This window comes from Fusarium solani (genome assembly GCF_023522795.1).
Source record: "Fusarium solani strain SB1 chromosome Unknown bctg00000013, whole genome shotgun sequence".
In the NCBI taxonomy this organism is placed as follows: Eukaryota; Fungi; Ascomycota; class Sordariomycetes; order Hypocreales; family Nectriaceae; genus Fusarium; species Fusarium solani.
In genome coordinates, this window is record NW_027072145.1 from 1,493,373 (window position 1) to 1,516,078 (window position 22,706).

General features: G+C 51.7%; 7 protein-coding genes across 7 annotated transcripts; 3 read left to right on the forward strand and 4 right to left on the reverse strand.

Moving 5' to 3' along the window:
- Positions 1-21: 21 nt before the first annotated feature.
- MRS44_017354 (uncharacterized protein) lies at positions 22-4,938 on the reverse strand (the record flags this gene model as incomplete). Its single annotated transcript, XM_065617773.1, has 5 exons — positions 22-1,752; positions 1,807-4,287; positions 4,361-4,415; positions 4,464-4,695; positions 4,893-4,938. 5 exons carry the CDS (start codon positions 4,936-4,938, stop codon positions 22-24), a joined length of 4,545 nt encoding a protein of 1,514 aa, XP_065473845.1.
- Positions 4,939-5,269: 331 nt separating this feature from the next.
- Positions 5,270-7,200, forward strand: MRS44_017355 (uncharacterized protein; the record flags this gene model as incomplete). The annotated part of the gene is made up of 3 exons (XM_065617774.1): positions 5,270-5,560; positions 5,617-5,819; positions 5,877-7,200. The coding sequence occupies 3 exons, from the start codon at positions 5,270-5,272 to the stop codon at positions 7,198-7,200; spliced, it is 1,818 nt and encodes a 605-aa protein (XP_065473846.1).
- A 271-nt stretch (positions 7,201-7,471) lies between these two features.
- Positions 7,472-9,016, reverse strand: MRS44_017356 (uncharacterized protein; the record flags this gene model as incomplete). The annotated part of the gene is made up of 3 exons (XM_065617775.1): positions 7,472-8,397; positions 8,486-8,667; positions 8,727-9,016. The coding sequence occupies 3 exons, from the start codon at positions 9,014-9,016 to the stop codon at positions 7,472-7,474; spliced, it is 1,398 nt and encodes a 465-aa protein (XP_065473847.1).
- A 605-nt stretch (positions 9,017-9,621) lies between these two features.
- Positions 9,622-11,957, forward strand: MRS44_017357 (uncharacterized protein; the record flags this gene model as incomplete). The annotated part of the gene is made up of 5 exons (XM_065617776.1): positions 9,622-10,484; positions 10,541-10,737; positions 10,794-11,214; positions 11,268-11,562; positions 11,619-11,957. 5 exons carry the CDS (start codon positions 9,622-9,624, stop codon positions 11,955-11,957), a joined length of 2,115 nt encoding a protein of 704 aa, XP_065473848.1.
- Positions 11,958-12,460: 503 nt separating this feature from the next.
- On the reverse strand, positions 12,461-13,786 carry MRS44_017358 (uncharacterized protein; the record flags this gene model as incomplete). The annotated part of the gene is made up of 1 exon (XM_046273177.2): positions 12,461-13,786. The coding sequence occupies one exon, from the start codon at positions 13,784-13,786 to the stop codon at positions 12,461-12,463; it is 1,326 nt and encodes a 441-aa protein (XP_046124968.2).
- Positions 13,787-14,231: 445 nt separating this feature from the next.
- MRS44_017359 (uncharacterized protein) lies at positions 14,232-19,307 on the forward strand (the record flags this gene model as incomplete). The annotated part of the gene is made up of 8 exons (XM_046282847.2): positions 14,232-14,458; positions 14,536-14,855; positions 14,913-16,446; positions 16,498-16,707; positions 17,826-17,873; positions 18,102-18,213; positions 18,278-19,032; positions 19,073-19,307. 8 exons carry the CDS (start codon positions 14,232-14,234, stop codon positions 19,305-19,307), a joined length of 3,441 nt encoding a protein of 1,146 aa, XP_046124967.2.
- Positions 19,308-19,809: 502 nt separating this feature from the next.
- MRS44_017360 (uncharacterized protein) lies at positions 19,810-21,748 on the reverse strand (the record flags this gene model as incomplete). The annotated part of the gene is made up of 3 exons (XM_065617777.1): positions 19,810-21,211; positions 21,266-21,500; positions 21,562-21,748. 3 exons carry the CDS (start codon positions 21,746-21,748, stop codon positions 19,810-19,812), a joined length of 1,824 nt encoding a protein of 607 aa, XP_065473849.1.
- Between the last annotated feature and the right edge of the window lie 958 nt (positions 21,749-22,706).

Below are 22,706 nucleotides of genomic sequence, written 5' to 3' on the forward strand. Positions count from 1 at the left end.
TATATAGTTGGTCATGCCTCTTTACAATTCGGAAATTAACTCCTTCAGCTTGACTCGATCAACGCTAATTTCTATCATGGACCTAAACACACCATTATCAATATTAATAAGTTTGTGTGCAGGCCCGGACTCAACAACCCTTCCGGAATCAAGGACGATAATCTTGTCAAAGTCAATGACTGTACTCAATCGGTGAGCAACCACAAGTAATGTTGTGCCAAAACGGGTGGCCTGTTGACGAATGAATGTCTGAATCAAGGCATCTGTCGCCATGTCGAGGCAAGACGTGGCTTCATCAAAGACCAACAACTTGGGTCGAGAAAGAAAAGCACGGCAGAGGCTGAGGAGCTGACGTTGTCCAAAAGAAAGGCCCTCTCCGTTTGCTGAAACAGTGTTCGATAGATCAGCAAAGTAGCTCTTTTCCTTGGCAATGATGTTTGCCGATTGTGCGTCCGAGTCGAATAACTGAAGACCCTGCAGGCATTCGTATATCTCTTCATCCGAATATTGGTTTTGCGGATCCAGATTTGACCGAATGGTTCCGGAGAAGAATATGGGGTCTTGCGGGATGATGTGAATCCGGCTGCGTAGTTCTTTTAGTCTCAGCTTGGAAATGTCCACCCCATCAATGAGGATAGACCCTTTGCGAGTCTCCAGAACCCGGAACAGGGCGTAGGTGAGTGATGACTTCCCGGCTCCAGTCTTTCCCACCACTGCAACTTTTTCTGCTGGCCCAACTTTGAAGCTGACACCCTTGAGAACGGATGGAAGGTTGCCATATCCAACAGACAGGTCCTGAACCTCCAACACGCCCGCATCCGGCCACGCCGCGGGTGGCTCAACGCCCCCTTGATCCTCAATGGCCACATTCTCGTACTCCATCACCCGTTCGGTCGAACTCATACTCAACTCCACGTTGATGTATTGGCGCACTGACCAGAGAACCGCATTCGGGTACTGGATGGTAAAGCTCAGTACAAATCCAGCAATCGAAGCGTTGATGCCCGGGAGTAGAACCACCAAGGTGGCAGTGAGAGCACAGTAGATTGCGCCGGTAAGGTTCATGCGGAGGTTGAACCAACGATTGAAAAGCCAAAGATGCCAAGATGCCTGACCGTGCCGATCCAGTAGCATTTGCATACGAGAGATGCACCATGGGATATTTCCAAAGGCACGTATCGTCATGAGCCCAGATACACTTGTTCCAAAATGCTCCAATACAGGGCTCACGGTGGAGCTCTCAAGCCTCTTAATGTCTCTCGCGGCTGCTAGGTATCTCGGTGCATAGTAAACCCCTCCAACGATGGGGATTAGTGAGAAGATGGCGGTAAGAGGCGTTGCGAACAAGCCGGAAATGACGATGCCGATGACTTCGAGGAACCGATGAATCATGGCTCCGATGTCATAACCCAGCTTTGAATCGATGAGGTTGATGTCGGTGGAGAAGCGATTGAGGATACGGCCAACAGGTACATGGTCAAACCATTCAACAGGGGCATTGAGCACCGAGAAGAGCAGCTGGTCGAAGAGCTCTCGTGAAGCCCGGAGTGAAGCGGAGAAGATGAAGAAGAATCGAACAGAGCCAGCAATGCAGGACAAGACCGAGATCAAGATGTAGATGGATAAATAATACCCGAGATCTCCGGTGAGGTGCGACTGCTCTCTGCCGAGCACCACCATACTCTGGTTGACTGGCGAGCGTAAGTTGTCGGTACTGCTGATAGCCCGGGTCCAGAGATTAATCCACCAGGGCTGGCCGGGTGCATTAGTTATATGGCGTCCTTCAATGATGATAGGTCAACTCACCCTGCTCAATATGAGAATCATATATGAGATGTATGCCAGGAAGATGAACGACCACAGTCTTCCATTACCCCCGGCCTTGAGGTATCTCTTGTAAACTTTCATCTCGACCCATCCAGTTGCCTTTCTCTCCATCTCGGACTCGTCAATCTTGAGACCAGTGGGTGGATCAAATTTGTTCGCATGCTGGCTTGCTGCCAACACCCCCGCCTTGGGCATGCCGTCGTCACTGTTAGTCTTGGTATTGGTCGAACTTGAAGATGAACTTTGCTCCGAGCTCGACAACTGGCTGTGGCACGCCAATTCACCCCCGCCGTTTCCGAGCTCGATTACAAAATCTGCTCGAGACCTACATAGGTCTAGGTGATGGGTGACGAGAATCCTGGTACGACCCTGCGCTAGGGGTCCCGTCAATGCTCTGTTGCATATGACCAGCGCTGTACGAACATCGACGGCGCTGAAGATATCTTCCAGGAGTAGGATGCCAGCTCTCGAATAGAGCGCCCTGGCCAAGGAAAGTCTCCATTTTTGTCCCCCGCTGAGATGGATACCATGAGCTCCAACCTTGGTAAGATGGTTCTGGGGGAATGATTTTATGTCTTCGGTCAAGCTGCAGTCTGAAATGACTTGCTGATAGCGGGATTGGTGGTACGGGAGGCCGAAGAGGATATTGTCCTGCACGGTTGCGTTGTCCATCCATGGAGTCTGTGGCACGAATGCAATGGCCGTGTCCATTATCCAGGGCTCCTCTCCTGACTGCTCAGTTGACGGGTTGCGCTGACGATGCTCTGGGACTTGGACTGCACCGCGGATGACTTCACATTCTCCCATGATTGCTGAGAGAATCAGACTCTTCCCACTACCCGTCTTTCCCGAGATGATGCTCAAGGCTCGTGGGGGAAAGGAGAAATCGAGATTGTTCAGCACGAATCTCTCTTGGAGTGGCATGTCCACATCGGCTGTATAGGCAATGGCGGCGCCCTTGAATGAGATGGACCCTGTTGTTGATGGTGAAACTGGGCTTTGAAAGTCCGGCGAGGTCAGATAGTTCCCTATGCGACGCAGACTGACCAAAGCTTCGATGAGAGAGGCAACAAGTTCGGGTAAATTCGCAATGGACGCCTCGAGAGATGCAAATGCCCCCATAGCACTGAAGGCCACAGATGGCGTCAATGGACCATCCACTACAGCATAGATCCCCAAGGAAACAGCTGAGAGCAAAATGGGTCCGAGTGCGCAGACCGTCATCAATCCAAGATCATAGAGGAAGCACATCCACCGTGCCCGCAACTCTGACCTGCGAAGTATTGATATCCTGGCCTCCCACCAGTTCTCATGAGCCCTGAGTTTGACTTGGCGGATGCCCCTCAACACCTCTCCCAGAACCGCGACTCTCTGGTCACGATGGTTCATCATGGCAGTCTGAGATCTTCCAAGCCTTTTACTGAGCCAGAAGTTCAATGGAGTAATCGCCATGACCAGACACAGACCTGACAGTGTGCTGACCCAACCAAGTAGCAAGATGAGAAAGACGCATGCCACAGCAAACTTGAGAAATGTCGAAGTAATCGTGTAATTGTTGGCAGCCTGGTCACTGACACGCTTGGAATCCACGGCGACAAGGTTGATTGTGTTCTCGTCCAAAGCAGGCGCTTCCTCAGTTTCGCAGTCTGATGCGTCCGCTTTCGATTGTGGTACACCCCCCCTTGAAGAGCTGCTCAGTACCGGGGACCTCATGGCCTTGGCGTAGATGACTGATGATAACTGCTCTCGAAGCGGAATCGAAATTCGATAAACCACCAACCAGTAGAGCCACGAGTCCACTACTGAGCTGACAACCATGCAACTACTGAGTGCCATCGCTCCGGCCAGAGCCGGAACCCTGGACGAATCGCTCGACTGAAGACCCTCTAGACATCTGAGAATGTACAAGAGGATGACTTGCGGGGCAAAGTTCAAGCAGACGACCGCCACTGTCAGGATTTGCTGGAGAAGAATCGCCTGCCAGTGTACAAGGACGATCCTCGTTAGAAGAGAGCGAGATGGGTGGACGCCATCAAGTCTGGGCTGCAAGTAGGCGGACCGGGTGACTCTTGGCAGTTTCGGAAGATCCTCGACGTTAATACTTTGCTTCGTCAGGGCAAGTTGCAACAGGTCATTGGCCCAGGAAAAGGTGATGGCGCTCCAAGCGGAGCTACAATTTTGGCGGTCGACAAGCATCCCATCAAGATACACATCCGGACGACGAGGGAGGGAAAGGTAGCAGGCCGAGCTCAGAAGACTGCCAGCAAGCTGCATTATGACAGCAGTATAGGTCATGGCACTGACTGGACGGGCTCTTCCTGGGATGAAGGGCTCTGTCGCCAAGATGGTGGTAATACCCAGGGACAAAACATTGATACAGAGCCCGTAGGCAATGTTCCATGTTCTTGAGCGCGGTGAAGAACAAAATCGAGAGAATAAAGAGTGGCCTAGCCCGAGCGTCTGCGAGATGTGTGAGCTGAACCGTCGTAAAGGATAGCGGAATTCAGGGGTCGTGGGGGGACATGGCACTAACAGCAAAGGCAATTTGCAACGCTTGAAACGAAACCAAGTTGGGCTCTGCTTTGAAGCTAGACAACAGTAGTAGTGCGGAGGAGCAGACTTGCGCAGCCGCAGACCCAACAATCAACCAACAAACGGTGCCCCTGTTGAAGCGACGAATTGACTCGGCAGTTGCCCTGCCGTTGTCGTCTTGGTATAGATCATCGTCCAGCTGACACTGCTTGCTGCGATACTGCGGGTGGATCAACGGCCACGAAAGCACGAGCAAAACAAAGGCTGCCGCGAGCCACAAGATTGCTGGGCTCATCGGCGGCGTGAACGGGGGGTTGGGGCTTCCAAAGGGTGTCGCTAAAATGATACCAGATAGGTGGACAATGTGTTCTTTGTTGTAGTTGAAGCCCGGCCCTTAATGGGTTAAAATGAGCCACAAGATCGATACCAGATAGGAGCCGAGGAGAGGGAAAGATGAAAGAGTGCTCTCTTCACCAAGCAGCCAAGACACCTAAAGAAGCTGCAGAGCTAGCTAGCTTGTCATAGGTAATTACAATCAGCTCCCTTAGACTCAAGGCGAGCGTCGGATCGGCCTAGCATCGGAGTTCACTAATGAATTATTAAGATCCCCAGCTCTCTTGACTAATTAAAGAATACGAAAGAAAAAAACAAAACAAGAAACTCTCTCTCCGATTACTCCGACCAGAAACCATCACTCCGACACGAAGCCAGCCCCACAAACAAGTCCCACCTGAGGGAGGCTCCGGGTCCCCCTTGAATCTCCCATAACAAAGATAATGGTGTGCATTTTATTAGGGGCAGATCGATCCATTCTCCTGCTTCTTCGGCTCGTTCATAGATGCGCGGATGCCCTAGACGTTGACTGATACGATCTCCTTCCGGACACGGCCTTGGACGGTTAGCTACAATCATGTATATAACCAAGGCAATCCAGCCCACCAGCCTTGGCTTTGAGAAAGCACAGCCGATAACGATAACGCCCATCAAATCGCAGAAGAAGACGGCCTGGCACCAGTACGTCATCTTCTCGATATTACTTGTCTTGTCATTCTTCGGCTTGAGCCAGCGTCTCCGTTCTTCTTGTTCGAAAACCACGCCTGATGTTGACTTGGGACGGCTCGGGGCTGTCTCTACCGAGATCTCCCGATGTAGTCGTATTGGTGTCGACATTATGAAAATGGGAGGAAATGCCGCAGACGCTGTAAGCACGACCGAATACACGACAAGACTGACCTCTGGTGTTGGTTTTGCTGACAGCGAGTCCAGGCTATTGCCAGCACGTTGTGTGTGGGAACCGTAGGGATGTACCACAGTGGCATCGGTGGCGGGGGCTTTGCTGTGATTCGGTCTTCTAACGGCTCGTATGAGACCATTGACTTTCGGGAAACTGCTCCTCGTAGCGCGTACAAGAATATGTTCGAGGGCAGGGTCGAGGCCAGTATCAAAGGGGAACTCGCCGTGTAAGCGCCAGACGATTCAAACGCAATCTCAACCACGCAACTAACACGTCGTGCCAGTGGTGTCCCGGGGGAGCTAAGAGGTCTGCAGTACATTCATCAGCAATATGGCTCCCTCCCATGGGATGTCTTGGTTAGCCCCGCCGTTGACGTTGCCCGGCACGGGTTCACGGTCGGGGCTGACCTGGAGAGGTGTATCAATAGTACCCTCTTGGAAGACCCTGACGACCCCGACTTCTTCGTCTCGGACCCCAGCTGGGCCCTTGACTTTGCCCCGGATGGAAAGAAAGTGAGAATGGGCGATGTCATGTTTCGTAAGCGTTACGCCGACACGCTGGAGCATATCGCGCAGCATGGTGCTGACGCTTTTTACGGCGGTCCCATTGCTGACGGCATTGTCCGGGCTACGAATGGCAGTGTCACGCTGGAAGACTTGGCCGAGTACTCCATGAGGCGCCTGGAAACTTCCAATATCACTTATCGAGGACATCGGCTTTTCAGCACAACGGCACCCAGCAGCGGCGCCATTGCGCTGTCGACGCTGAAGGTTGTCGACGGCTTCGACGACTTTTTCGCTCCCGGTGCGGTCAACTTGAGCACACACCATCTGGTCGAGGCCATGAAGTTTGCCTTTGCACAGAGAGCAAAGCTGGGAGACCCATCCTTTGTGCCTGGATTGGATACATTCCAGGCCGAGATCCTAAGCGATGCAGTTGCCGAGAGGAACCGAAACAAGATTCTGGATAACAGCACATTGGATATGGCCGATTATAACCCCGACTTCCGTCAAGTTTCAAAGAGCCATGGGACGTCTCATATCTCGACGGTAGACCATACGGGGTTAGGCATCAGTCTTACGACCACCATCAACCTCTATTTCGGGTCTCACGTAATGGTTGGCGAAACAGGAATCATCCTCAACGACGTGATGAACGACTTTTCCATCCCTGGCATGCCCAACGAATACGGCTATGCCCCCTCCCCGGAAAACTACGTCAAGCCGCTAAAACGTCCCCTGTCTTCAACAACACCAATTTTCTGCGAGGATCTGGACGGGGACTTGCGACTTGTCATTGGCGCCGCCGGAGGGTCGCGAATCATTTCATCGACAATACAGACCCTCCTCCACGTCATAGATCAGAATATGACAATGGCCCAGGCTCTCCGCCACCCGAGGCTACATGACCAGCTCATCCCCGTCCAGACTGGGTTTGAGTCCGACTACGACTCTGGGGTTGTGTCATTTCTGGCCGAGTTGGGCCATAATGTGACGGTGATGCCATCCACCCTCAGCGCTGTTCAGGGAATTATCCGACGACCAGATGGATCATTTGACGCAGCGAGCGAACCTCGACAAAAGGACAGCGGAGCTTTTTCCATCTGATGGGAAAGAACAATCGGGATAGGGACAATGGTCATAGCATAGGATCCGTAGCAAACTTCGAATGGCATGCTTCTTGGTGAGTTAATCCCATATCATCAAGCAGAGAGAGGGGGGGGTGCACAAGGCTGTGCCTTTGTTCTCATTTTAATAGAAAAGAATCTCACCAAGTCTTTATCTTATCCCAAGGGTTCCTGTTTACAATTCCACGTCTAGAGTCTGTATTTGTTTGCTCAAGGTATTCTACATCCGTTTCTCGCCCGCTCCTTGACGCTTATAGCAGATTCTCGTCGTCTTCTACTGGCTCGGCACCATTGCTCTGCATTTCCAGTGCCACTTGATCTGCCTGTTTCCATGCACGTAACAAGCTCCCTCCAGCAACCAAAGAGGCGTCCTCATCGCTGACCCCTCGTCGGAGAAGCTCCTCGATGAGAGCCGGAAAAGTAGACACATCATCCAGGCCGTCTGGTGTCTCTGGAATCCCGTTGAAGTCGCTACCCAGGCCTACATGCTGGTAACCAATCAACTCCCCGATGTAGGTGATGTGGTCGGCGACCCTTGAGAGCGTCGAATGCGTCGGATCAAAGGTTGGTATTCCGTGGTCCTCTTCGGGAGGGGTACACGAAATGAAGTAAGGGACAAAGGCGACCATGACCACAGAGCCCGTTTTCCCGACAAGTTCTAGGACGTCGTCAGGAACATTCCGAGGATGTTGGCAAAGCGCATAGGCTGAACTGTGGCTGAAGATGACGGGCGCCTTTGAACCACTCCAAGAATCCTTGCCCCCACCGAGCACATCTCGCATTGTATCGTGGCTTACGTGGGCGAGATCGACGAGCATGCCGAGACGGTTCATCTCATAGACTACCTTCTTCCCAAGGCCGCTGACACCGTGCCACAGAGGCTCCGGGACGTCCAGTCCGCCCGAAGGTGCGTTTACCAAGGCTGCATCGGCGAATAGATTATGGCAATAGTGTGCCAGAGTACCATACCTCACGCCGAGATGGTAGAATGCCCGAAGTTGCGCAAAGGAGTTCCCGATTGAGTGCAGCCCTTCCATTCCAAGCGGAGAAATAATCTTTCCCGTGCGGAAAGCCTCCAGGGCTGCGGTGGCATTGAGTGGTGATTCGGAGAATGTGTCGGGATACTTTTGCTGGAGGCGCTTGACGAGGTCAATCTGTTGGTGGGTTTCGCGAACGCCTGATATGCATAGACATGAATCAATATTCATATTCTCAATATGGGATCTGCATTCCCGGAGGAAAATCGATATGCGACAACTACTTACTCTGCGCGTAGTTCTCGGTGGAATAGTCGGATATGTTGGCCGGGCAGTCTACGTAGACGCTCCAGAAAGTACCGCCAACCTTTCCTTTGGCAAGGCGCGGCATGTCAGCATGACCGTCGAGACCGCCCTTGGAGAAGGGATCAGCAAATGATGGAGAGTAAATGTGGTTGTCATAGTTTTTCCTGATGAGGTCGGCTAGATCGTTGTGTCCATCTGCGCTTTCGTCAACACTACTGCCTACAGACGGGCTTGTCGGGGAGCGGGTGTCTCACCGATCAGCGGCGTTCTCTCAAGAATGGAGGAGACGCGCTCCTCTATTGACAACGGGGTGGGCTTGGTTTCAAGCCAAGGGTGGAAAGGGGACCGGGTCCATAGGGTAGACCAGATGAGAAGAGAAAGTGCCAAAGAGCCCAGCCATAGAGCCGGATGTGAGAACTTGTTGCTTCGACCACAGGTTGAATCACCATGTTTTGCCGAGCTCTCCACTGCTCCCAACAACGGTCCGTTCTCCTCACCCATGGTCCGAGTCATGGTTAACCAAGGTGGCAATGTTTTCCTCTCTCTGTCTAGAAGCACGCATTCTCTTATTTCTCAGCTGAAATCAAGCTCTCAAGGTTCCATCTAAACAGTTTCGATCAGGGTTGACGTCATTATTCCGAGGGGCTATGGCAAGTCCCCGTGTCCTCCGATGACTACTCCGACACTCCGACATGGCATGGGATGATCGGCCAACTTGGGTGAAAATTCCGACACTTATTACCTCTATCTATCTTGAGCACTAGTGGCATTCTCCATTCTCCCTTCTTGCTGAATCTTGACTCGTAACCTACCCGTTACGCTCTTAGGAGCAGCTTATTAAGACCTAACGATAAGGGTTTTAGAATGAAACAGTGCTTGGTTATAGGGAGTGATCAGCTATAGCCTGTCCATCTCTTTTTTAGTTCTAGCTTTTTCTTGCGGCATTTTTTGTCTTTATCTCACACTGAATACTGAAGATAAGAATCATACTAGCGCTCCCCACTATTTCTATCCGATAGCTTCTTTTCTCCGATAAAAGAGTCCGAAGTCAAGCCAGTCTTAGCCAACAACAAGATCGCACCTTGACATGCTTTACTCCGGGATATGCTATGCCCCCCATGCCGCCACTCAACGACTCCAACACCAGCGTGCCCATGAGGTTACCATCGTGCGACCCATGTCGCCAGTCCAAACTCGCTTGCGACCACAAGCGACCCCGTTGCACTCGTTGCCTCAGACGAGGCAAGTCGGATGATTGTGTCTATCGATCCAGCCCTTTCAAGCGCACACGTAACGCCACGTCCAGGACCACTCTGCAGCCAAGGTTGGTTTCTCCTCTCGCATCAAACAAAATTCACAGCGGTGTTTCAAGGCCTGAACTCGCAAGGACTGGGCGAAACTGGTCTGTTGGCGGCCCAGTTGTCTCGCAGAATTTCGTCTCCCAACCTCCGCCATGCACGACATTTCCAAACCCCGGGTTCCAGGGCTTATCGTCCTCGGCAATGATTTTGCGCGCAGTCGACAAGGACGCGCAGGGTTGGACAGACCCGCACCCGCACCAGCACCCTAATGGGCCTTCTCCCATGATGTTGGAGGGCGAACATTCCGACCAGCACAAAGCCGGAGGGTCAGGGTCAACCATCAGAGAGGAGGGCGCACATATACTCGACATGTTTTCTCAATTTATTACTAATGGGATTTTCAAAGCCCTGTTTGACAACTGGTCGCACCACGACTTGGACGGTCGCTTGGGAGCTTTCCTGGTTCCACGCTTCCTTGAGACCATGACCAGCGATCTGGGCCACCTCGGACCCTCTGCAGACCGACATTCGGAACTTCTGCGCATGTCTCATCGTCTCATTGCAGCAAGCAGAGTTCCCTTGGAATTCCACGACGCAATGACCTTGCGTGAGTTTGTAGACTGTCATGTTGGCCAGAATTTGCGTTGGGAAGCCGTTGGGGCAATGCTATCACTTGCAGGGTAGGACCTCTCACTCACTGCCCACGCCGGTGCCTCGGTACTCACCATGACTATAGGATTGCAATGTGCGATATCCGCGCACCTCATCCAGCCTGTGCCACCGAGGACGAGAGACAATCACTGAAGAAGTGTCTGTTTCACGCTAGCACGCTGTGTGCTCAATTCTGCGAGTCACTGGAAACCCTGAACGATGTCCTCGTTATATTCCTCTATGAGAACTTCCTGCTATACTCTCTCCATCTTGGTGATCAGAGTAAGTTGCCATGACATGCATCGCCCAGCAATCCTCAAAAACTCACCATCGTCAAGGTTTTCAGACCTGGCGTCGACTGAATGATGCAATCAATGCCATGTTCGCTCATGGACTTCATCAGAAACTCGATGGTGATCTACACACACCATTTTTCTTGATTGAGCTTCGTAAACACATATTTGCCCGCGTTTATGCCTCCGACATCAGCTTCGCCGTCTTCCTTGGACGGCCTCCGCGCGTGAGTCAACGCTATTGCATCATTCACAGGCCTCTAGATCTCAAGGCCGATGCGTATGAGATGACGGGGGAGGCTCTAGAGGGGGAACTGGCTCATCTGGACCAGCACGAGTGGAATACCAGTTCAGAAGTCCGCTTGCATGCAGTACTCAGGTGGTCGGTGACTATGTGCAAAATCCGAGAGGAGATGTTGGAGGCAATTCTTGGCTTACAAGTCACGGACCGTCAGCAACTAATCAGGTAAGCCGGCGCTCCTTGTCAACAAAGCTTCTTCGAGACTGATGGAGCCAAAGAACCCTACGGATCAAGGTCGAGAATGCTTGGAACGAATTGCCGGAGTATCTGACCATAACCGCTTCAGATATTTGGGCCAGGAACAGGCCGGGGACGGTTGTCGACAGCCTGTACCTGATCCGTCTCTTTTATCTCCAAGCAGTCTTCTTCATTGAATGGACAGCGTCGATACATGGCAATGTAGACAACGACACCCTCTATATTATCTCTAGCGACCTGCTTTCTTGGGTCAATGAGGCCATGTTGAGGCGCGAGCGTCTCAGCAAGCTCGGGCTAAGTTCACTCGCCTGGAGAGTAAGCCCTATATGCCAAACCGCTTCCCTGAACTCCTCGTCTCTAATTCCCTGTAGGCCGTCACGTGTGGTTTGCCTGCAGCGGCCACCCTGGCCAAGTACATGATTCCCGGGTCTCCTCAACCATCGCGGAAATGGAGAGACGCGAACGCGTTTGCCAAAGTTATCCAAGACCTGTCCGTATTCATACGCCATATGGATTATCTGCATGAACCTGGCGATGCAAACTACGAAATATTCCGCCAGGCCAAGGCGGTGCTGCAGAGAGTCATTGCCACTCGACTTGATTCCCATACTCTCCTGGAAGAACGAGAATTACAAACTTGTCCCACCCCAATCTTCCCACCTGACATGCTCAGCATTGATCAATGGGTACTCCGGCCGGAGTTCTGGTAAGTACTTTGTTGCTCCTGGGGCTATGATGTATTAATTTCAGCAGGATGGAGTTTGAACATCCGGTTATGTTTGACACAATTTCTCATTCTGACACTCAAGACATTGATTGATAAGGTGACTAAACATAGCTACGCCTCGGGGGCTACGCAGGGAGGCTAAGTGTGCACATTTCTCTCTGCTGGCATCACTTGGAGAGACCCTTTCGTTTGCAACTTGACGGAGTGTCCTTCGAGGTCGTGTGACTTTCATCTCACTGAGACTTTGAGCCCGATCTCAATTCTGGCTGGACATGACGGCAATTCTAGTTTCTTCCAACACAGAGCATGAACCAAATTCTCGGCTAGATGGACCCAGGCAGATACAAGTTGATCTTATAGTACGATATTTCTACGTTGCCGAGAAGCCCTCTCCAGTGGATGAATCCCTACCCCTCCCTCTCCCATGTCCCTTCTCACCCTCGTCGGAGAATAGGTGTGATGTTCCTCTCACCTCTGCCGCCCTGCTTAGGGAAATTGAAGATTCAACCCCAAGCTGGTGCCGACCCAGTATCCGATGGCTTTGCGAACAATATTGTTGCTGCTCCAGGTACGCGTAGGATGAATCCTGTTGGAAAATTGAATGTAGAACAAGTCTTGACCTCGGTCGACAACCAAACTTGTTCCGGTGAAGCCAGTATGCGAGGCAACCAGAGTGGTGTTGAGTGGTCCAGTCGTATAGTATTGGTCAAGCTCGAAACCAGCGCCGTGGTAAGAGTCAATGTCGTTGAAGTGGGCGTTGAAGTTAGTGAAGATGAGATCAACGGCCTTCTTGGAGAGAATGCGACGACCTCCATAAGTGCCATTGTTCAGGATCATTTGACAGAACCGTGCCGTATCCCTGACGGTAGAAAAGAGACCGGCATGCCCAGACACTCCGCCGAGAGCCCAGGCATTCTCGTCATGGACGGTGCCGCGAACCGGTTGAGGCCGAGCAGGCTCTCCCGATCCCAGAACTTCAATCTGGAATTCCTGTACCGCAGCTCGCCGATAGTATGGGTTTTTTGAGCCCTCGACGTTGTTCTTGTTAAAGAAGGTCGAGTGCATATCCAGCGAGGTGGTAATCTCGCGAATCAAGACATCCAGTTTCCGGCCAGTCACTGTCTCGAGGACAATCATCAGGGTCATAAAATTCAGGTCGGAGTAAAGGAAGGTGCTCCCGGGACTGTTCAGGAGATGCTGGCCAAGGATAGCATCGATTCGCTCGGCATGGGTCTTGTACGCATCCGAGTACAATGACGGGACTGGATCAGCGTCGAAGCCGCTTGTATGAGTAAGGAGCATTAGAATCGTGATGTTCTTTTTGCCATTGACTCGGAAAGAGGGCACATATTTTGACACTCTTTCTTGCAACCGGATCTTGCCGGCGTCGATTTGCTTCAGGACCGCAACGGTTGTGAAGAGCTTGGTGAGACTGGCAATGTCATAGATGGTGTCGACTGTGGCATCTTCTTGTAAACGGTCGGGCAAAAGAGTCCCATTGGCGTCTGCATAAAGACTTCGTTTTCCGAAGGCGAATTCGCTCACAATGGTACCTGCATGTCCAACGATGACCACACCACCAGGTTCGATAGGGTGTATCTGATAGTGTGAGGCTGCACTATAGTTGCCCGCGTGGGTATAAGCCGTGAGGTTGGACACCATTTGGCGGAGGGGCTTGGGGTTCATCCCCACGGACTGTGGTGTGCCATAGCGAAGGACGTCCCGTGGGTTGCCTTTGCCTGAGACAAGGGGGAGGGCGGCCAAGAAACAGAAGGAGAGTGAAGGCAAGGCTGTGCCGTGAGTGAACCACATGGCGACGACGGATCAAAGGTGAAATGAAGTTGACTCGTCGTCCTTGGTGATCAGGACCGTAACTACCAAGAGACGGCTGAGAAGGTTATTGAAGCAGCAGCAAGCGCGCGAAACAGGATCAAATCAATACAGACTAGTGTGGGGAGAGCCGGGGTCCCTTGGCAAGTGGTGGATCGAACTAGATACCACTACCCCGTACGGAGCGGAGAATTACCCACGATGACAAGGGTACAGGGACACTCGCTATCTCCTATCACGGAGTGAAGAGTCGTAGTCTCCGATCTGTCGGTGTCAGATAAAAGATAAGCTTCCTGTACTCCGTACCCCGAAAACATTCTCCGAGATTGATTGGCACTGACTTTAACTATTTGAAATCAGCACAGGCAATCTTTTTTCATGGCAACCCGCTCTCTCTCCACCCACGCTGACTTTGTTTTCAAGCAAGATGAGCATTGAACTTGGTCAACAGGCCTCGAAGGATGCGCCCGAGAAGATGGCGAATGTCGTCGAGAAGGGTGAAAAAAGCGGCTCGAGTGATTCCCAGCCACCGTCTCTCGCTCCTGGAACCATTTACGTGCCCGACGATGATCATGACGAGTTTGTCGATCCCCGGCTCAAGGACTATCCCGTCCCTGTCGTGGCCAAGACCGTCAGCCTCCACAATGACCCAACGTAAGTAATAGACGACCACTTCCAAGAAAAAGGAGAGAAAAAAAAGAAAACGACTGTACGCTGACTCGGGACAAAAGAGAACCTATCCTGACCTTTCGGTTCTGGATCTTGGCTGGGTTCTGGGTTAGTGTTGGCTGCATTATTTCCTCATTCTATTACTTCAAGCCTTACAACACAACCCTCTCTACCGTGACTGTCCAGCTTCTGTCATGGTGGACTGGTAATATCATGGCAAAGTTTCTGCCAACCCGCAAGTTCAAGACACTGGGATACGAATGGAGCCTCAACCCTGGGCCTTGGAACTCCAAGGAGCACGCTCTGATCGTTGTGGCAGTCTGGGGTAGCCAGCACACGGCGTATGGTCTTGGACCCTTGTCTGCTCTCGAGCTGTACTATGGTAAGCATGTCTACGGAATCAGCAGCACCCCTTGACACGATTTAATCCCGGCCATAGGACACAAGATCAACGCGGGATGGGCCATTTTGTTCCTGCTCTCGACGCAGCTGCTCGGTTATGGCTTCGTCGGCCTGTTCCGCGACATTGTCGTGCGTCCGCCCAAGATCTTCTACCCCGTGGTCTTGCCAAACGTGGCACTTCTGAACGCGATGCACAAGAACCCGTCCATGACAGCAAAGTCGTTGAGATATTTTGCCATTGTGGCAACCGCCACCTTCTGCTACCAATGGTTTCCATCCTTGATCTGGCCCATGCTGGGGTCTTTGCCCTTGCTCTGCTACATGGGTCATGGAAACTGGATAGCGTACATCCTTGGATCTGGAAGTAACGGCTTCGGGCTGCTGAACATTTCCCTGGACTGGAACTATGCATCCTTCTATGCGCCCCTCTACACGCCGCTCTGGTCCACCATGTCACAGGTTGCTGGCGCTGTCTTCACATGCTGGTTCTTGTATCCGATCCTGTACTTTGGCAACGTCAATGACAGCAAGAACCTTCCGGCCATGTCGTCAAGCACCTTTGACTTCTCGGGATCGTCGTACAACATTTCGCAGGTTCTCACGGCCAATGGCCATGGAAACCATACCGCAATGGCCGAGTATTCTTTGCCTTTCTGGTCTACCTCTTACGCCATGAACTTCTTTTGGGGGTTTGCGTCATCTGCTGGAGCCATCGTATTTTCGATCCTTTGGTATGGAAAGGAGGGCGTGCAGACTATCCGAGAGACTTTTGCCAAGGGCAGAGCCTCGTACAAAGATGACCCTTACCTTCAGGCTATGTCAGGCTTTCCCCGTGTGCCACACTGGTGGTATCTCACCATCTTAGTCCTCGCCGGTGGATTTTCCATCGGCTCACTCTATGGCGGTGACTGGGGTTTGCCATGGTGGGGCTTCATCGTCATCAGCGTCGTGTCGCTCTTGTTCACGTTCCCCAGCGGCATCCTTTTCGGTATAGCCAATGTTCAGGTTGGCATGGCATATTTCAGTGAACTCATTGCTGGTGCGTTGTTCAACGGCCAGCCCAAGGCTGTATTGGCGGCCTTGGTCTTTGGTCGCCAAGTCCTGGACCAGACGCTCAACCTCTGCTCCGATTATAAATTTGGCTTCTACATGAAGATTCCGGAGAGGGAGCTTTTCATCGCGCAGGTCTATGGTACTGTCCTGGGTCCATTTATCAACTACGGCATGATGCGCGTCATCATCGACAACATTGGCGCCGACGTCCTCACTGGAGTCAAGGACTCATCAGCGTGGCTGGCTCTCAAGAGTCGGAACTTCTACTCCATCTCTGTCATCTGGGGGGTACTGGGCCCAAGTGCATTCTTTGGAAAGGAATCGTCCTACTCCTACATCTACTACGGGTTCTTGCTCGGACCTCTGCTGGTGTCGGTGGCATACCTGCTACACCGTTGGAAGCCTCACTGGAACATCGAAGAGAACTTCAACCCTGTTGTTGCCATGTTTGGCGCCACATGGTTCCCGGTTTATGAGACCACCAATCTCATGACATCCGCCATCGTCGCCCTCGTCTTGTAAGTAATGCCGAGGCCTTGACTCTGCTCCGTTGCTAACCTCTCTGTCAGCATGGGCTATATCTACCGCTACAAGCCCGTTTGGTTCCGCAAGTACAATTACTTGACCAGCGTGGGTCTCGACTGCGGAACACAGATCATGTCGACCATCATGGTCTTCACCATCAGCCTTACCAATTCAGAGTTTCCTACCTGGTGGGGCAATAGCGAGGTCGTTGACCGTTGCTATCCCCCATCAACTCTGCCCCCCGCCATGCAAGGGTAAGTATTCAGCGTCGACTGGCCGCGTTGGTAGCACTCTCTCTATCAGGGTTCCGGGGTTAGAAATGTATCTCTTAGACTCTGAGATCCAAGCAGGGCATGCATATGTGGTAGCCAAAAAGCAAATAATAGGTTGACGGAGGACCTTTCACCTATGGCTTCTGTGCATGTGGGCTGACGGGTCGAAGCTATTACGGCGTGTAAGCGGAAATGAATACGATTGTTCACTGTGGAAAGGTGAAAACACGTAGAGATTGACAAAGTGAATTTCCTATCCCTCACGGGCATACAGTCCTGATGGCCCTTTTCGACTGCCAATTTCATTCCCCACGGCCTCCATGCTCAACTACTCGGTTGTCAGGGCTGCGTCATGGAGTCGGCATGCATACGTGAACCAGAATTTGGGTAGGAATAGCTTCTCCAGCTTAGACCATTTCAACTCAGACTTTCATGTATGGACAAAGTCTTTGGGAAGAGGGAAAATTTGGGGAGTTGGTACAAAGGTGTAGGGTGGTAGAGAAAGATCAGCACGCGACATGGCGCCAAGGTGTTAAGGCCCGCTGTACCACTGACCAAAAGAGACGGCGCCCTCTGAGGGCCACTTGGTATCAGGTACCTTAGACAGCAACATCAAGGCAGTGGTCCAATCACGCGTGTCCTCAACACCAGGCAGGGCATGGATCCAGCCCCTCCGGGAACTGCCTTATGATTGGTTATGGCTACGAACCCCCCTGTTTATTGTTCCAATCGAGCAGGGGTCCTTAATCTCTCCCTCAGTCATGCTTCAAATTCTCATCACCCTCTCTTCCTTTTCTCTTTTCCTTCCTCTCTCACTTACCCAATCATCTTGTCGATGACATATTCTACATGATGCATCGGTTTGCCTTGCTCAAGTGAACAAGGTCTCTCGAGTCACGATGTGATATTCGTGTCTCTTCTGTCTGCATTCCTCTTGCTTCATTTCTTCGTCGTTGCGCCCGTCCGTGGCCTTGCGTCTTCACTGCTTCGTCATGGATGCGATGCCATGATGTTGGCATTTCATTCATCGAATCCATCCCATCCACCATACCGTACCTAGGCCATTAACAATAGCAGATGAACTCGCTCTTCCCATGCAGACCATCGCGGAACGGTCTCGACGACGATGGCAGGGACGACGCTACTCGGTACCTTGCATATTCATGTTGTTTGCTAACTCGACACGATGGCGACCGCAGCTCCCTGACAATGCATTGCCCCCGAACGCGACGCGCTTTTGCACAACTGCGCCAAGCAAACATGAGTTGTGAAATGGCCTATGGACATTTGTGTAAATAATCCTATGCTGCCTTGACGCGCTCGACGCGTCCTTTCGCGCGTCCATCTCAACCTGGACTCTGAACCTGCCAATTTAGGGGCGGTCCCGTTGTGCTCGCTATGGCGACTACCACAATCGACCCCGTTTCGAGCATTTACTTCTCTATCTTGAACCGTCCAACCGACGACCGACGACCGATTTTAAACTCAGTCTTTCTACCCACGTCGCATTGAGTCTGGCGAGAAGATGCCCTGAAAGCGCCGCAATCGACAGAGGGGTGGTTTGACGCGTCCTGCGCCCCAGGAGCGACCCAGTGAAGCCAGAAGCCTGACGGTAAACCTCAGAGTCCGTCCCGCTGCCCTTGCAGCTGCTCTGAATGTTCCGGATCCTACGCCCATCGTCGTAAACGCAGGCGTGCTTGCCTCTGTCGCTCCGCAAGACAACGGCCCTCCAGTCCCAGATGCGCAGAGCCTACTCACAGCACACGAATTCCTCCGAAAGGAGATGGCCAGGCTCTATCTCGACTTCATGAACAACTCTTTACAGCAGCTGGAGACCGACCTGGTGGACCTGACTCGCCATCGCGACGGGGCCGTGAACAAGGCCACGAATTACCAGACCGCTTACGACTGGCAGCACATCGAACTTGGCATTGCTGTCGAGAGAGCCTTTGAGGCTCACATCTCGACCCTCGAACATCAACCCAACGACGATGTTTTAGTGAGTAGTACCAAGACAAGCATTATCAACAAACTGGAGTCGGTCCACGCCTGGGGACGCGAGGTGCGCAAGGCTGTACAGGATGTGACGACTGCGGAGAGTGGGATTGCCATCATCTCGAAGCAGATGAAGGAATGCCAGAAACTGAGAGACAATATCTTGAATCGCTATGATGCGATATGGAAACCAGGCGTTTTACTGTATGATAATGGGTATGAAGTCTTATGGGTATGGAGTCTTGGGGGAATGGAAGGATCCGGGAGGAGTACTGGGCGCGACGTGATGGCCTGCGTTCAACTGGACCTTAGGTTCGCCTTAATACAAGCTGGATTCTCTTGTCAACCGAAGTCCTGACTACCATGTCTTCGTTATGCATATGATAGCCAACGCCAGTGCATCAGCAGGTATGACTGACGGAGTAGTCGAGTACAGGGACAATGTCTCTGACGAACCTCTTGAGAATCGAAGAGGTGTAGGATCAGATCGGCCAGACCACACCTTCCCAACCAAAGGTATAAACTGCGTAAAGTCGTTCTTGTTCCCTCCTTTGCATACGAGCCAGAAGGCGACAGTGTGTGCCTGAAAGTACGAGGCAGTGTGTTATGGCAGAGGCTGACCATGCAGCCCTGAATTCTGTGCAGTTCACAGCGGGGCTATGAGGGTCGGCCGAGTTTCTGCCTGTGGAGCGTAACTTACAGAGTCAGGCGTGATTTGGCCTTCGTTATCCTATTATTTCTCGGGCCTCGATGCGCCTCATCCTGTCCGACCTCTCACCGCGTCCATGTCAACAGAGCAGTATTGCGTCTAGATACTTGGCTCGTCCTTACACAAAGCTGATGGTAGGGCTATGCTACGTGCCGATGTGGCATATCTAGGGAATAATGCTGACCAACTACTCCCTATATACCTATGTAACAAGGCTTCTCTCCTGGGGTCATGTAGGTATTCAGTTCCAATCCACACTACCTCTTCTAGGGAACTGAATCGCGTCTAAAAAGTTGTCATGAAAACCCAAGAGTAGTTAGAAGTGTATTGGCTGGCGTAGGCAATCTATCAGACTCCCTACTCACCCAAGTTAAGCAGCCTTACACAAGCGTAACTATAGGAACCTCCTCCTCTGCCTGCTCCTCCGGTCTTCGCCCCAGCGTTTCCTCATCGAGGAAAATAAACCCTAATCTCTGATATTCTTCACCCCCCTTCACTTTTGTAACAATCAAACCCTGGTATTGATCATCGTAGCTCTCCTCCGTCACCTTCAACAAAATCAAAGCAAAAATCTCCACCCCCTCTAAACTCTTGACAATCTTCAGCGCCTCCTGAGGAGCATCTTCAGCCGTGAAATCAAAGTCAAAGCGGGAGTGGGTACCCTCAGGTTTGCCGTTTGCCGTACACACTTTCGGATTGTTGTCATAAGGGAAGCCTTCCTTATTAGGGTCCCAGTCTTCGATAGCAAGATAGAGACGTTCCATTGGCGCCCGTATCCTGATCCTTGCGTCGGTGACCTCGCCGTAAGGATTTGCGCCTTTAAGATTCACTTTGACGTCCAGTACCCTGGCCAGGGTATCATAATCCTGTTCGACGCCTAGGCCAGGAATTCCATCCATGGATGCCCATGACCAGGAAGGCGATCTATACTCTTGGACTCGTCTGCATCTCAAGCCTTGCCATAGAAGTCCTTCTATGAGGTGGGAACGCCAAAGGCCAGCCACGTATTCGTCGTCAAGCCGTTTTGCAAAGACGCTAGCAAGACCAGACATGGCGGGGAGTTTATCCGAGGCGTTTGTGAGTTTTCGCGGTCCGTATAACCAGAGAAGGCTGTACCATGATCCCAGCAATGCCGCTTTATTGTTGGAAATCTTTTCGTCCTCACAGTTGGCCTCTTTTCGGTGTTGTTCCATTCCTTCGGACTCTTCTTCCAACTTCTGGTGCACACTGTTGAATCGATCCTTGAGGGAGACACCATCTTCCCCTCGAAATCCTTCGTTGCATTCAAAAAACAGTTGCTGAGTGCCATAAAGCAGCATCCGACGCGACAAAACACGTTCCTGTAGACCCCAGGCGCGATCCGAGAGTGGCTCATCCGGCAGAGATAGGTAGTCGCTGGAGATGGCTTCTTCGTGGAGGGGTAGATTAAACGCCAAAGCTTGCCCTCGTAGGTCACCAGATGTGTACCCGAGCTCAACGTATTCCCTCGTCGGCCTCTCTCCAAAGAGTCCTTCAGAGGTGTCCTTGGCTCTCGAAGCAGCGACTGTCAGATACGCGTTGCAGTAGATGGACAGCATCTTGGCCGATTCCCGCTCCCAATTCTCGTGGTCATCTTGACATATGCAGATGCTGTCTATCCACAGATATCTCACTCCTAGCTCTCGTGCCAATTTAATAGCATCTTGGTGCGTCTTGGGTAGGTCGGATATCATGATTTGGCGCTTTCGATCTGCAAGCGTGGCTTGAGTGGTAGTGCATGCCTGCTCATTACCCCAGCAATAGCTTCATGATGGACATTAGCCATGGTACTGCTCATAGACTGCCGGCTGAAGATACCTTAAGGATATATATTTTCCACGTTCATGTTCCTCAGTCTCGCGGAGCTTCACGTGAGGACTGTTGGTATCGACACCCACGTCGATGACGCGAGATGGCAGTTGTGTCTCCCCAGGGCTGCAGCTAGGATGCTCGTTGCACTCCTTCAGCCACTTGCGGGCTCTTGAGATTGCCGTCAAAGTTCCTCCGTGTTGTTCGACTGGTCGGCCACGGATGATCGCCTCGAGCGGGTCACCTAAGGACGTCAATACCAAACGAGACTCTTGGATGAAGTGCGAAATCTCACCATCTCTCACACAAAGTCCAATCGCCGCCACAAGCCTCACCTCTTTTTTCTCCGCTCCATCCGTCAAACTCATGACCCAAAATCCATCTCCCCCATTCTCTCGCTTCACAATCCAAAGTTCCCATAATGGCCAGTCGTACCGGGTCATCGTATCGGCTTCCCATTTCGGCTTCAGCTCTTCCAACTCTGATTGGCATGATTGTACCTGCTTAAGAATCAGGCGGCAGAGATCACAGTTCAACACTGTTGCGGAATTTCGCAAGGCTTCGAGGCTCTGATGATGAGAGTAGCCTCTAATGTCTTCAGGCCATCGGTAGAATGGTTGGAGGTATGGATACCCGCTTAATTCAACGTCGAGATCCGGTGGGACCGAAGGAAGTGTTTCCCAGGGTATGCCCTTGCATAGGTTGCACAAGGTCATGTTTTGATGTCTGAGACGGTCGGTTTAGGAAAAGACTAGATTGCTTAGGATCCAAGGAGAGTTCAACAACGCCCTTTTTAGCCTATGATCTGAGAGGGTGTGTAAGTAAGAACTCGGACTGTTTTCCTAGTGGTGCAATAATCGGGAAAATGAAAGAAAAGTCAAGCCAGGCTCTAAAAGGAATGAGAATTGCGCGGAATGCTGACGCCTAGACGTTTATATAATGGAGCGCCAAGTATGAAATAAGATCGTACGACTCTGACTCAGACGCCAGTTCACTTACGGCTGTCATTCTCCACCACCATTCCGCGGAAACCCTGTCACGAAATCGGCAGCATTTGATATGGCCCTCAAGTGCTGACTGCATGCTCGCGTCGGGACCGTCAGCCCGCATAATAACAACCCCACATCATATTTCAAGTTCACGCCTTTGTTTCCCCCGACGGATGGTGGCGTAGCCACCAGTCAGAGTAGCAATCATTCCATCACTGTTAGCATATTGAATAATGACCAATGATAACATCTGTTTCATAAGTAACGCAATGATATATCTGCTCTAGAGATGACTGGTTCCATGGTCAAACTCCTCGTATAAAGCATCAGTTTCCTCTTGTACAGCTCAAAGCGTCACAGGAAGACAAGCATCATCTGTCTTCATAAAGTTATCACTTGATTGGTGTATTCTAATTGGATTAGTCCCCTGTTTATGACCACAACATAAGCTTATACCACAG